Genomic DNA, 15033 nt, shown 5'->3' on the forward strand with positions numbered 1-15033 from the left:
AAAAAAAAAAAAAAATTAAAGTTGTTAAAATTTCAAAGTTGTCCAAACATAGCCACTACCTGACCATAACTAAATCTGAAAAATTTTAACAGTTGCTACTTTTGTTAGATCTTCCAAAATAAATACCGTGGTTTGATTTACTAATTACAGAGGACATCTGGAAAGCTGATTATCCACACATTCTTTCCCTTTTGTTAACAAACTTCAGTAAAGATTCACTGGGAAAGTATTCCTTAAGGACTTCATTGATTCCTCTGCTTGTCTTTGGGGATTTGGCATTCCCGCAGCACAGTGGGATAAAATATAACCTAAAATATGTCAGGGCAAGGTACATTTAAACAACTGACAAGTAAATATTTGTGGATTTTCTGTAAGACCAAATTCCTGCTTATGGACCAGTTTATACTGGAGAGGTATAACTTCAGACACTACTGAAGGGTTTAGAACCAGCTAGACTGTGAGATAATCAAACTGGGGGAAGCAGAGTCCGCATTGCAGTAAGGAATTCCAATAGCACAGAGTTACTATATTCCTGGACTATCACTGTGATGCCCCGGGGCAGGGTATAGATAAGATTCTAGATAAACTCTGGAAAGACTTGGTAATTATCTCAGTGTGGAGACAAAGAAAAGAAACCACTCAAGGACAGTCCCACCATCTTGACTGTAAGAGCTTGGAAGGATGGTAGCACCACTCTTACAAGTAGAAGAAGCTAGGGAAAGATAAAAATTTCTGTTTCAGAAAAATTGAGTTCAAGGTGATAACAAGATTACATGTTCAGAAAATATTACCTGGACTGGCATGTTGGCTGCAGCCAATATTCTCCTCTCTTCCCTTAAACAATTTGAAATAACCACAGCTACATGCATTGGATTTCCATGAAATTTTCCCTAAAAGAAAATGAACAAAAGTAATTAACAGAAATGCTTAAATACATGCATCATAAAAAAAAAATCACTGCTTGAAAATCAACAGTCATCTCCCAATAATTACATGAAATTATTTGGGATTTGTTCCAACACTCTGTTCTATTATAAGCTACAGAAACTCACACTGTGAACATAGATGCCTAAAGAGAACACAGTTCTCTCTTTGTCCTCAAAAATCACTTTTAACAATTAAAAGCAGTTCTTGAGCACCTCTTAGAGAAAGACTCTGAACACGTGCTCAGGAGGATCAGTTTGCTTTTGGCTTTGGACAAGTATTAAATAGAAGAGTGACTTTCCCATAAATTCCCAGGAAGCAGGTGGTCCCAGCTGTTCATTTAAGTCTATGCATCATGCGTTGTTTTGGTCCCTATTTGGTGCTGTTCATGTCAACTACCTCCTAACTGTATTAGTATACTAGAGGGCAACTATACCACACATTTCACTGATTTTTTATGATATCTAAGCATAAACACCTTTGACTGCCAAGGTGCAGATGTTGTACACTGGCAGCCTGTGGGCCTAATCCAGCCATCAGGTATGATCTGTAAATTAAAATCCTGGAATCCTGCAGGTGGAGCATGTCCTACCCAGGGTCGCCATAGTGTACACTAACCTTGTGTCCCAAAAACTCATTTCCCTTACCTGCAAGGCCTCCGTGGGTGTCTGAGTTTTCCTAACCCTCGTGTATAGGACTAATTTGAACACCACCATCTTTTTTTTCAATAATGGTAAATGTCTTTCTTGCTCAATTTCCCCTTAAGGCTGGATTAATAGGAAGCACAGTAGACAGGTACACTTACTCAGTTTCCCTCTGCCCTCCTCTCTCAAGGTGGTACTAACATCGACGAAATGGCCAAAAGACCAAGAGCAGAAAAAATAAAATCATAATCCATGAAATGAAAAATTAGCTATTAATCAGAAGTAGAAAGAAGTGGTGAGGCCAAAGGGTCTTTCTAGAGAAAAAATAAGGTTATTGGCTGTTTTGTGGCTTTGACTGCTGCCCCAACTTTAGTAGATGATTAATTAACACTTCTATTTGTAAAACCAGGGTAGACACTCCCAACTGTCTGGTTTCCTGTTCTTACCTATTCTACGGTCTTAAAAACTTTTTCCCCTTTAAATCAGAAATCTTCTAAAGAAAAAACAAAAATGAATTAACTGAAACTCACAGGGTATAAAAATGAAAATGATCTTATTATTTAAGCAGGGTTACCAAGTTTCTGATTTCTGCATGTTGACAATTTCAGGTTCTCTCTAGTTAGAACTTGTTCCTACTGTTGATTTCCTGCTTCTTGATTTATTTCACATAACTTACATTTAGCTTCCAAAGAAAAACTATATTTTCTCATTTTGTATTCAAGGTATTTAAAAATCAACCCATTGTTAAAAACAAAGGGTTTCTTCTATTTTAGAAGCTCTGTTCTTAATGTAAAACTTGAAAACTCTTCCTGTCCAAGATCAAGAGTTCCTCTAAGAACCCAAGAATTACCTTTTTTTGTCTGCTTTTCTCTCTGTTCTAGGAGTATTTCCATGTTGATCATTCAGATACTACCTTGCGACATTTCTCAGTTCTGTTGTACACTTTCTCATTTTCCTTTTTGACCTGAACTTTTACCTTCCTTTTCAGATTCAGTTTCCTCCACACATGGAAGGTTAAATTACTCATTTTTTCTCCTTCGTTCAGAGCCAGGCATCACCCCTGTTTTCATCTAGGATATCTCTTTCACTTTCCTTTTGCGTTTTTCCTAACTTTAATCCCTCACTTAAATATATGAGACAAAAACATATTGTGGAAAATTGATCACTACAAGACCAGATGACCGCTTTTATTTCCCTGAGTATCAAACATGTACTCATGTTCACTGTTTAGTAGTTACCAAGTACCCGGACCTCCAAACAACGGCAACAGAACAGATCTCTATGTGTGTGTCGTTGCAAGGTGGGAAGGAAGAGAATCCCTGAGAAAGAGAAGCTGCCCGTTTCCCATTGCGTACCTGCCTCTCTGCGCTTCTGTATTGTACACACCTTCTTGCCTCTGGCTTGTCTTTTCCCTATTTTCTAGCATTAGTAAACAGAAGTTTTTAATTTTAATAAAGCCATTTATCAGTCTTTTCCTTTATGGTTGTTCTTTTCATGACTTGTTCAAGAAATCTTCCCCTGGGCTGCACTCATGGAGATTTTTTCCTATATTATCTTTTTAGACTTTGTGGTTTTGCCATGAATTGTCATTCACTTGGAGCTTGTTAATAATCAGAGGCTCCTTTCGCTTTTTCCACCTGGATCCCCAGTTCCAACAGCAGTTGCGGAACCTCCCGTTCTTTCGCCACCACTCTGCTGGGCCAACTCTGTCATGAATCAGGTGCCCAAATGCAGGGGGACTTCTTTCAAGACTATCTTACAGCTCTAGCTCTGCTTCATCAACAGATAATTACTACAGCTTTGTGATAAGTCTTGATGGCAAGTGGAATATATTTCCTTTACATTTCCTAATAGATTTTAGAATCAGTTTATCAAGTCACACCATCTCCCCACCACCCCCCACACATACACACATTCTGCTTGAGAATTTGAATGGCACTAAATCTTTAGAGAAATTTAGGGAGGCTGCATCTTTAAATTGTGTTCTAATCCATTTATTTAGGTCTTCTTTAATGTTTGCTGTAAATAGTAATTTTCCATGTAGGGATATTATACATCTATTATTGGGCTTATTTCTATGTACTTGGTATTTTTTTCATACTAGAATAAATATCTTTCTTTCCTAATTAGTTTTGGCTGGCATATTGAAACATAATGAATGTTTGTATATTGATTTTGAATGCAGAGACCTTTCTAAACTCTTATTGATCTTAATAACGTATTTGTAATGTCTCTTATCAATTCAAAATTTTTATCTGTAGATTCATCTGGATTCTGTGCACACACAAATCATATCTTGTGCAAATACTAATAGAATTTTTCTCCTTTTCAGTTATCTAATTTCCATCAGGATTTTCCCTCTGTCCTAAGACTTTAGACATTTAGAAATGTATTGATTAATTCTCAAACATAGAAATTTTATATTTATCTTTTTTCTTTTTTTATGGATTTCTAGTAGATTCCCAGATGTCAATCACAGACTTCTAATTCAGTTATTTTTTTTTAAATCAGCTCAACCACCATCCATTTACTTTTGTGGTTCACTCCAAATAATACTTTTGAAGAAGTTCTTATTCTGAGACATTGTTTTATAGTTTAAAACTAAATATGATGGCAGTTTTAGCAATCGGCAGTTAGATTTAAGATCACAGTGATATGCTGCTTTTTATAACTTGGATCTATAATCTTGATCTCCTTAAAGAGATCATTTTGCATTGACAATGTAATTTTAAGCCTTGCTAAGGAAAGCCAACCCCCCATCCTCTATCATTAAGCACATATTTTCATTTTTTCTCAATGGCATGGTGGAAGTTAAGGGCATTCTGTTCAGGCAGCAGGATATTGTATATCTTAATGACAATACTGTGCAATGCATGAGTTGTTTACCCAGCTCTTATTGTGCTGAGATTTCGTTCATCTATTTCTTTCTTATCTATTATAAGAGATTTGGCAATTTCTCTTGTTATTGTTGCTTTGGGTATGATAGGAAATCTATTTTGCATAAATTTCAGTAATAAAATATACTATTTTGCCACGTATAATGTGCTCTTGTGTATAATGCACACCCATGTTTTTTCCCCAAACTTTCAGGGAAAAAATCTTTTGTTTTAATTCTAATTTTTATTTGCTTATATTTAGGCACTTGTTTCTTTGAGGCATAAACATATATAAATAATTAAAAACATTTATGTAGATATGGAATTAGTACTACAGGTATATAAAGCACGTCTTTATTTTTCCCCTCAAAAATCTGGGCAAAGAAGGGCACCTTACACACAGCAAAATACGGTAATACAACTTTATCTACTTGTAGCATTTTCCTTTCTTATAACCTGCTTTAGCATTCTATTGTTGCTTTCTAAGAAAATATGAAATTTAAGATCATTCATCCATTGACAAATATTTGCTTAACAAATACCAAAGTCAGACCCTGCTGATTTGTTATAATCGCATTCTGCGTACATGACAACTATTTGTTTTAATCCTAAATCAAAGTGTTACATTTTAATAATATTTTAAACAGCAATTAAGCTCAACATATGTTGTATCAGCAGTGCACATAATTCAATTGAAGGGACAAAACATGAGTAGCCACGACCTGGTTTCATATCACAGCCAATGACAGTGCTGTGACTGCACCATGGCATCAGCAATTAAGAGGTTTTATTGATTATAAGATGCATTCTGATTTCAGAGATGTTAAAGTGTGGAAAAATGCATTCTAGAATCAATGAATATGCTCTTTTATTCTTTTTATGCTATTTTATGCTACATTTCTTGGTTTTGCTGCAAATTCCGTTTCTACTGCCCTTCCATCTAATTTCTAAATTTGACTTCTCATTAAAGAATAACTAGTTCATCTGCCCTTTTTCTTCCAAATGTTAGTACCAGAGTCAGAAGCAAACCATGCGAGAAGGCCTGCTTACAATAATCTCCTGCATTAGTGGAGGTGACACAGCGATATCACAGTTCGGCATTCACTCTTTTGGGTCCTTTCCCCAGTAGTCCTTTTTGAAATGTAAAGACACCTGAAAGAATTAACACCAAATTTAACCAATTTCCCCTGTGTGGTGAAGGATTTTTTGGGTGGTGGTGTTCTCTGGCTCCAGTGGCGGTTTCATCCTGGAAACCGCAGGATGAGAGTAACGAGGCCCGGGTCAAATAAAGGGAGAAGTTTTAGGAAAGCCCTGAATGAGGAAGGCATTAGTGATCAAAGGGGATGTGGGTTTTCCCCAGAAACCAACCCTGAGACAAGGATTCCAGTGCATTTTGTTTAAGTGGGAGTTGATACCAGGAAACATTTGCCAATACCAGTGGGCAATTGAGACAGGAAGAGAAAGTGGCCAGTAAATGGTCATCAAACCATTTCCTGAGATGAATCCCGGAATTCAGCATAGACCATGGGACTCAGAGCTAGCTACTCTAGAACTCTGGGAGCAAGAGTCTTTTTATATCAGCTCTTGTCATCTATCATTATAGATAAAAAAAAGGTAGGATGCTGGCAGTTGCAATTCTACTTGAAGTAAAATGATAAGGCCAAGAGGACATGGGCAGGACACCCCCACCTCTCCATCTCAGCTCTTCTCCTAACCTCAATTTGAAGAATTTTTACCTCTTATTCTTTTAACTTTCTGCCATTATGCTGTACTCAAGTGTCAATTAGGTTATGAAGCATTCGTCTCTGTTTACAGAGTAAAAGTAAAATTCTTTCACTTTTTAAAATTGGAAATCTGAAGTCTCCTGCATACTTCTTGGTGCCAGCTAGCTCTCTCCTCTTTTATTATCATAATTACTGCTGTTAAGTGATTTTTAACCTTGTCCAATGTCAAGTGCATTGGCCAGTTTCTACATAATAGCATGGTCTCAACGTCAGTTTCTTATTATTTTCTTCTTTTTATTCTGAGCATGTGATTCTTCTTAATGGCTTCTACCTTATCCTTTCTCACCAGAGTCAAAAGTATATGTATACAGTGAAAAAAGTCAACATGCAAAATTAAAGAAGAGCTGACCTACTTGTCTTAAGTCTGTTTAATGTAGAGTGGTAAAAAGTAATTGTCTTTCATAATTAAAATTGCTTAGCACACTAGGAAGAGAAAGAAACATTCTCAGGTTGATAAAGGACAGCTACAAAAAAAAAATCCTACAGATACTATATTTAATGGTGAAAAACTAGATGCTTTGCTGCTAAGACCAAGAATGAAGCAAGGACATCTCATTTTGCCACTCCTGTTCAGTATCATATTAGAGTAGTAGCTAATGCAATAAGGCAAGAAAAAGAGAAAAGGTCTATGAATTGAGAAAGACATAATAAAATCATTGTTGTTCACAGATGAAGTGATCATCTACGTAGACAATCCCAAAGCATACTCCAAAAAACCTCCCAGCAACAAATAAGCCACTATAGCAAGGTTATAGGATGCAAGGTCAAGACACAAAGGTCAATTGCTTTCCTACATAACAGGAACAAACAATTGGAATTTACAATCAAAAACGCAAAAGCACTTACAGCACAAAAATGAAATAGGCATACATTTAACTCTATATAAGATATATTTGAGGAAAATTATAAAACTCTAATTAAAAAGATCAAAGAACTAAATAAGGCCACATGTGGTAGCTCATATCTGTAAATCCTAGCACTTTGGGAAGCTAAGGCAGGAGGATCACTTAAGCCCAGGAGTCAGAGGTTACAATGAACTATGATAATACTACTGTACTCTAGCCTTGGTGACAGAGTGAGAACCTATCCCATAAAAAATAAATAAATAAAACAAAGAACAACCATGTTTTGCCGTGTATAATGTGCACTTTTGTGCCCAAATTTTTGAGGGTAAAATAAGAATGCACATTATACATGGGTACCATAACTTGGGTGTGGGGGAGCCCAGTGGGCTACCACCCTCCCACCTGGGCCTGCCAGGTGCACAAGGTTCCAGCCTAGGAGGATCCAGGATCCAGTGGGAGTGGGCCGGAGGGGCCTCTGCTGAGTGTGGCCATCAGGGGAAGGGGAAGTGGTGGGGATGGCGAGTCCAGCTTTGGCCACATGGAGGGGACTGGGAGGACTGCACAGGCACTAGGGACCCCTGGCTGCATGGCTGAGCAGCCTCAAAAGCTCTGGCCCCACTGGCCATGCATGTGCCATTCTTGGCTACAGTCCTGACATGGCCGGGAGGGAAAGGCTCCTGGGAGAGAGAGGCAGAGCAGCCTTCACAGAGCGGGCAGCTGCAGGACGGTGGTGCGATCTACGTGTTTACCAGGAGCGTGTTAGCCCTCTCCAGATGTCTCTCCCAGCCCAGAGGTGGCCACTTTCTTGGGGGGTGTTTTCCTGAAAGTTCGGGTCCAGAATGTGGGTGCACATGTTACACGGAAAAATACAATGAATTTCATGTTCAATTTTTACAGGAATCAACAGAGAGGAAGACTAAACATTGCTAATCCAACTAATCTATGGATGCAATGACTCATAATCCAAATCCTAGCAAGTTTTTTTTGTGGATATTGACAAACTAATTTTAAAGTTTATGTGGAAAGGTAAAAGACCCAGAATAGCCCCACAATATTGAAGGGCAAAAACAAAGTTGGAGGACTGACACCACTGACTTCAAGAGTGTCTGTGAAGCTCCAGTGATCAGTCAGTGTGGTGTCAGCAAAGAACCGACAAATAGATCAATGGAACAGAAAGGACAGTTCGGAAACAGACCTGAAAAGACACAAAGGCGACACAGCGGAGCAAAGACAGTCTTTTCAACAAACGGTGCCAGAACAGCTGTTTGTACACAAAAACTGAATCCAGACACAGACCTTACGCCCTTCACAAAAATGAACTCCAAGAGGGCCATAGACCTGAATGTAAAATGTAAAACTACAAAACTCCCACAACAGGACACAGGGGAAACCGGGATGCTTTCGAATGGTGATGACTTTTTAGACGACACTGAAAGAACAGATTGATCGGGTGAACTTAATTAACATTAAACATTGCTGCTCTGTGAATGACTGCTCAGAAATAAAAAGTCAAACCACAAACTGGGAGAAAATCAATTGCAAAAGATAGATGTGATAAATGCAAAGTGGGAAAAGAACTTTTAAAACTCAACAAGAAGAAAACAAACCCAATATAAAAACGAGCCAACTACCAAAGAAGACATGCAGGTGGCAAATAAGTCTCTGCAAAGATGCTCTAAGTCATGTTATCAGCAAAATGCAAATTGAAACAGCAACGAGGTACCACTGGTGACCCATGGATGCCAACACCACCAAATGCTGGCAAGCATGCAGAACAACGGGGACTCTCATGTACTGCTGGTGGGAATGAAAAGTGATACACCCATTTTGGGAGACATTTTGGCAGTTTTCCGTCCTTATAAAACTAAACACATGTTTGCCACGTGATCCAGCAATCACATCCCTTTACCCAAGGAATTGAAAACTCATTTCCACACAGAAACCTGTGCGTGGATGTTGATAGTGGCTTTATGACTAGTGGCAGAGATTTGGAAGCCACCAAGATATCCTTCAGTAGGTGAACAGAGAAATTTTTAGTGTTGCTTAGAACTCAAACTAAGTGAGTTATCAAATCACGAAAAAGCACGAATGGAACTTCACTGCATACTAATAAGCCAAAGAGGAAGGCTGCAACCTGCATGATTCCAACTACATGATGTGCTAGGAAAGTCAGGACACTGAAAAGATCAGTGGTTGCCAAGGGTTACGGGGGGAGACAGGGAGTGATGGGTTAATAGGGAGAGCATGGAAGATCTTTAGGACAATTAAATTATTCTGCACAATACTATTATGATGGGCACTTGACACTACGCATTGGATCCATGTAATGCAAAGAATGAACCCTAACGTAATTTACAGACTTCAGTCAATGATAATGTAATACTGGTCTGTCGGTTGTAAGAAATATACCACCCTAATGTAACATGTAGGAGAATCCTCTGGAGGAGGAGGCTAAGGGAGTGTATGGGGATTAAGTACTTTCCACTCAAGTTTTCGGTAGCCTTACTAAGACTGCTGTGAAAAAGAAATTCTTTTTGTTTCCTAAAATTGTCTTACTGAAGTTGCAGTTCTCACATGCTCTCCGTATGCTATTCCACTTGCCAGAAATAAGTGAGTTCCAATGGATAAGGTTGCTTGCCTCCTGTACTAAAAGTTGGCTGTAAATTCTCTTGTCACCACAAAGGTATTCTTGATAAAAGAGAGGTCAGGTATAGATTCTCAATGGAGGCAGATTATTAATGACCTATAATACATCCATCTTAAACTAGCTAAAAACCAGTTGCAGGTATATACACATATTTCTTTCTTTAAAAGAAAATCCTTTTTAGGGGCAGCGCCTATGGCTCAAAGGAGTAGGGCACCGGCCCCATATGCCAGAGGTGGCGGGGTCAAACCCAGCCCCAGCCAAAAAAAAAAAAAAAAAAAAGAAAAAAAGAAACTCCTTGTTAAAGGCATCTTCTGTAAGTTCTGGTCCATTTCCTGCAGAACATTCTATGTCTATGAAGACTTAACCCTTAGAGACAATTGCTCTGAAAAGCAGTTGGCGAGCCCTCTGTACAGAGTCAGGGGACTTGTTTCTGTGGCTCAGTAGCTGTGTAAACTTAATCGTCATTGCTTTGTTAACTAGGATAATGAGGCTTGTCATTGATCATAGAGCAGGCCAGACACTAGAGAAAGAACTCTGTGACTTGTAATACAAAGCATTCTATAAATGGAGGGCATTTTCTGCATTGCTTCATGGAGGTGTTAGGAGAGTTTAAAGATCATAAATGGTAAAATCAATATAAACAGAAGATAAGATTCTTTGAATTATTCCTATTACAGTTTCACAGAAATAACCAAAGCTGATCATAAAAAGCCAATGAAGTAAGACAGTTGTGTTCCAGGAAATAGATTTAGGTGAATGTAAAAGAAACTCCAGAAAAAGAAAGACTGTGTGTTTGGGGATTTTCAAAACACTAGACGGTGGGGACTTTCCTGGCATTTCTTCAGGACAAAGCCGCGCGTGCACACAGATACACTGAAAGCTGCTTTGAATAAAAAATTCACTCCCACAGGCTAGCAATTAGAAGTCGCCATACAGCGCTCTCCCCTGCACACACTCCATACGCTCTTCGGAAGAGAATCATTAACACTACACTTCCTTTGCACAGAAAAAGACTTGAGAAGGAACACGTCAAGCTCCCCCTATGACTATCTTTGGACAATGGGATTAGGGAAAGGGTATTTTTCCTTACACTTCAATTCTTTGGCATTGTTAAGAGTTTTGTAAAAAATGAAGCATGTGTTACTTTTATGATCAGAACTAAACAAGAAATGCTAATGTGCACACACACGTCTATCCTGTATCAGTTCTTTCTCTTTGGGGGAGTTTGTAAAAGATGAATGCTGGCTTCAAAATTTATTAATCAGGCGAAAAGAGAAGAGAGTTGGAGTCCAGTCACCATGATGACAACTAAAATGTAGTGCTCGCAGGGAATTCACATGATTATAATTAGGAGGTATATACATTGTTCAATTCCAAAATGACAAGTAGAAGAAAAGGGGAGATGTTGACAAAACAGACTTATCATTTATGTTTGAAGATACCAACAGTAGGTCCTGTCACGTGCACGGTGCACGACAGGCTGTTTTTATCCTGAAAATTGCCAGCAAAGCATATCTGGGGAAGCCCAGGGGTGATGCCATGTGTGAAAAGTCACAGAATGAGGAAGTCAGGGAAAAGGAATGCCTCAAATCCAGGTGTTTCTCGTTCTACAAACTATGACTTTTCAAAAATTGCTACTTCCTCTTAAAAAGCCAATTCTTTCTTTCTTCAACCAGACTCTGTAAGCCACAGCTGTATTTAAGTTCATTTTCCCTAGAAATTATCTTTATGATCAGTTTGCTTAGGGATAACCATTTTTTGTGGAACCTCAAGATAGCTGTAGTGGTAAACAAACAATAGAAAATAACCACGTGTTTGATTATTTCTTGTAAGGCAGCTTAGGCCTTAGCACCCTGGAGTTCTGGAGGCAACCTGCCATAGTCTGAGGGTGTCCCTGCACGGTTTTGCTGGGTATGCCGAGAAGGTAAAGCCCAGATCATTCGATTTTTCTTTTCTTCTTATCTTTGCTTTCTTTCTTTTTTCAACCAGAGTGTCACTCTGTTGCCTTGACTAGAGTGCAGTGGCATCATCACAGCTCAATGCAACCTCAAACCCCCTGACTCAAGAGGTCCTCTCACCTCAGCCTCTTAAGGAGCCAGAACTACAAGCACTTACCCACATGCCCAGCTAATTTTTCCATTTTTTGAAGAGATGGGAATTTTGTTTGGGCTGGTCTCAAACTCCTCAGCTCAAGAGATCCTCCTCCCACCTTGGCCCTCCAGAGTACTAGGATGGCCTACACGAGCACTGTGCCCAACTCCTGACCATTTTTTATTTGTGCCATTTCTCAGGATTGTATTGGAAGCAAGCAATCTTGAAGGACAAGCTAACATCTTTCTTCAGCCAAAGAATGGTTTGCTCTTGAGCCCCAAAAGCAGTGAATTCCTCAAGATCAGTGTATCAGTGTTCCTTCCTGCAATGCCGCCCACTAAGTGTACAAACATCCATGGTGGCCCACAGTGTCACCTCCCTGCGTGGGACTTGGGGCACATGGAGCACCGGTGCAAATGAACACAAAGCTCTAACTACTGCTTTTGCTTTGAATAATAATGCTTTTTGTGTCTGATCTAGAAGTCTCATGTCTTTTTCTAATACCTCTGAAACAATAACAAGCTGTTAGCTTGTAAGAAGGATAAAATTCTTCTAAAACCCTGCATGGTTCTTGATACTTGCTTGTGTTGTAAAACTCCTCACATAGTATTTCTATTTTTATGTTTATGTCTGATTTCTCTCTAGAACAAGCACCTTTCAAAAGTGGGGATTGGTTTTTAAGACCAATCTCAAAAGAGATGTCACCTCACAGGAACCTCATAAATGTTTGCTGAATGATCAAATAAGAGGATAAATTATAGTAATTCCCTTCTGAGAGAAAACTGGAAAAAACATATTATTCAATCTTTATGTTGGTAAAGACATTAGTCTTTACATCCTTTATTTATTATTTATCCCAAGGAGCCATAAAGATAAGAAACTAGAGTCTTGAGATAATTGGAAGAGGACAGTGGGGGATGAAATACCCCTGGAGATGGCAATTTTGCTTCTCAAAGGTCGAATGGAATCCTGACCTTGGTTGACCAGTACCATTGGTAGTGAGAGTGCCTTACAGAAAATTGAACCTTGAGTGTTGTTCCTTCCGGGGGGATGATGTCACCTGCTCATTATGGTATAAAATAGATCCTCTACTGAAGGTAAAATAATCTGTGTCCTTCACTTACATCTTATAGGGTCATTTAGTCACCCTTTCCCCCTCACTCTGTGATGAAGAGAGATACGTCATCATCCTTAGACAATGTTAGATCAGGAGATAAGGATCAGAAAATGAAACATCAATGTAAATATTGGCAAAGAAGGCTCGCGCATCTTTCTTATTGGTGATTTCATTATATATCTAGAAAAAAGGACAAAACAATTCTAGAATGCATATACAGGATGATGTGATTTTCTCTATGCTGGGAATAACCATCAAAAGCTGGAAATAAGGAAATTGTCAGATTTCAACTAATAGAAAAAGTAATCTGTTGCCCAGGTTAGCACGCCGCGGTGTCAGCCTAGCTCATAGCAACCTCAAACTCCTGGGCTCAAGTGATCCTCCTGCTTCAGCCTCCCAAGTAGTTGGGATTATAGGCACCCATTGTCACACTTGGTTAATTTTTTTTCTATTTTTAGTAGAAATAAGGTCTCACTCTTGCTCAAGCTGGTCTTGAACTCCTGAGCTCCAGGGATCCTCCTGCCTCAGCTTCCCAGAATGTTAGGATTACAGATGTGAGCCACCACATCTGACCAGAACAGAAATAAATTTAACAAAAAAGATACAGATTTTGTATGCATTAAACTAGGTTCATTACTGAAAACTTTAAACAAGATCTGAGAAGGCATAAATTTAAAACATGAGTTCTAGGGCATAAGAGACTTAGTATCATAAAAATGGTAATTGTCCCAAAATGACTACATGTATTTAGTACAATTAAAGTTAGGCTCCCAACTTTAACCCCCCAAACCCTCCCTGCTTTTGGAGGGTTTGGGGGGTTAAAGGAAAGATTCAGTGAAGTGATCTTTAAATTTATATGGAACAAGAGATGTCTGACAATAGCTAAGAAAATCACAAAGGCTAATTAATTTTTGTGCTCAAAATATGTCAGGGGATTTTTGGACTGCGCTGTTTTATTTAACCTTCATAACTGTTTGTGATAAATGCTGTCATTCTGATTTTACAGTTAAGTCAACTGAGATAGACATTAAGTAACTTTCAGCCAGGATTCAACTTGACTCCAGAGTGTTGAATTGCTTTTAACAAATGAATCACCAATTTTATCTCTAAGCTGAGGAAAGGAAAATAACACATTGAAATAGACTATAAAGCCATTGTGAACATAGTAATATGACACATAACCAGATTAGCAGAGTGCAATAGTGAGTGGTAGAACAAAATTTAATAAGAAAATAAAACAAAAACATGATATTTCAGTTCAATGAAAAAGTGCTCACTTTAAAAAAAGTCTTACTTTTGTAATTGTCTATTAATCCAGAAGAAAAAGGAGATAAGGTATAGAGAATTTCAGGTAGATTAAATATTGATCTTTTAAAAAATGTTAGCATAGAATGCAGGAAAATGTGTATAATTCAAGAGTTGGGGAGACCCTTTAAACCAGGATGGGAACTCCAGAAACTATACAAAAAAAGATAAACTTTTCACAACGGTTAAATGTTTTTGTATGGAAAAAATGTCATAAAGCTTAAAGACATATAATGGACGAGGAAAATATTAGTAACTCATATAAGAGAATTATTTATATACAACATACATTTACAATGTACATAAAGAGCCCTTTGAAATTGAAAGCCCAATAAGAGGGAGTGAATGGGAGCCTGGTGAAAGAGCACATCCAAATGGCCACTAAACATGGCAAAGCACGCCCAAGGTCACAAAAGTCAGAAACATAAATCTAAAGTGAAATGACAGAGATAGTTTCCAAAAAATCAGGTTAAAAAATGAAAAAGAATGATAACACTTTTGTTAATGAAGACATAGGAAAGACACTTTGCTCATGGAAGTGTGAGTTTCCCAACATTTTAGGGAACCAGTCTCACAATATCTACTAAAATTTAAACTCGCAACTAATAAGTCCATTTCTAAAATCTACCCTATAAAAATAAAAGCGCTACCCCATAATAAGCTATATATAGCTTATTTACATATATATGGTATATATATTTTACATATATATATATGGTTGTTCATTGCACCCCCTATATAGGTTATTATGGGGTAGTGCTTTTGTTTTATATATATTTACATATATATGGTATATATAT

General features: G+C 38.1%; 1 protein-coding gene across 1 annotated transcript in view; it reads right to left on the reverse strand.

The window, feature by feature from the left end:
* STAT4 (signal transducer and activator of transcription 4) overlaps positions 1–15033 on the reverse strand; it is a 122896-nt gene that overhangs the window by 44952 nt on the left and 62911 nt on the right. The window contains 2 exon segments of the mRNA XM_012812754.2: positions 792–890; positions 3877–3928. Of these exon segments, the coding sequence (XP_012668208.1) occupies positions 792–890; positions 3877–3928 (151 nt within the window).

Source organism: Otolemur garnettii, unplaced genomic scaffold, assembly GCF_000181295.1.
Source record: "Otolemur garnettii isolate 467f Iridium unplaced genomic scaffold, OtoGar3 scaffold00222, whole genome shotgun sequence".
Taxonomy (NCBI): Eukaryota; Metazoa; Chordata; class Mammalia; order Primates; family Galagidae; genus Otolemur; species Otolemur garnettii.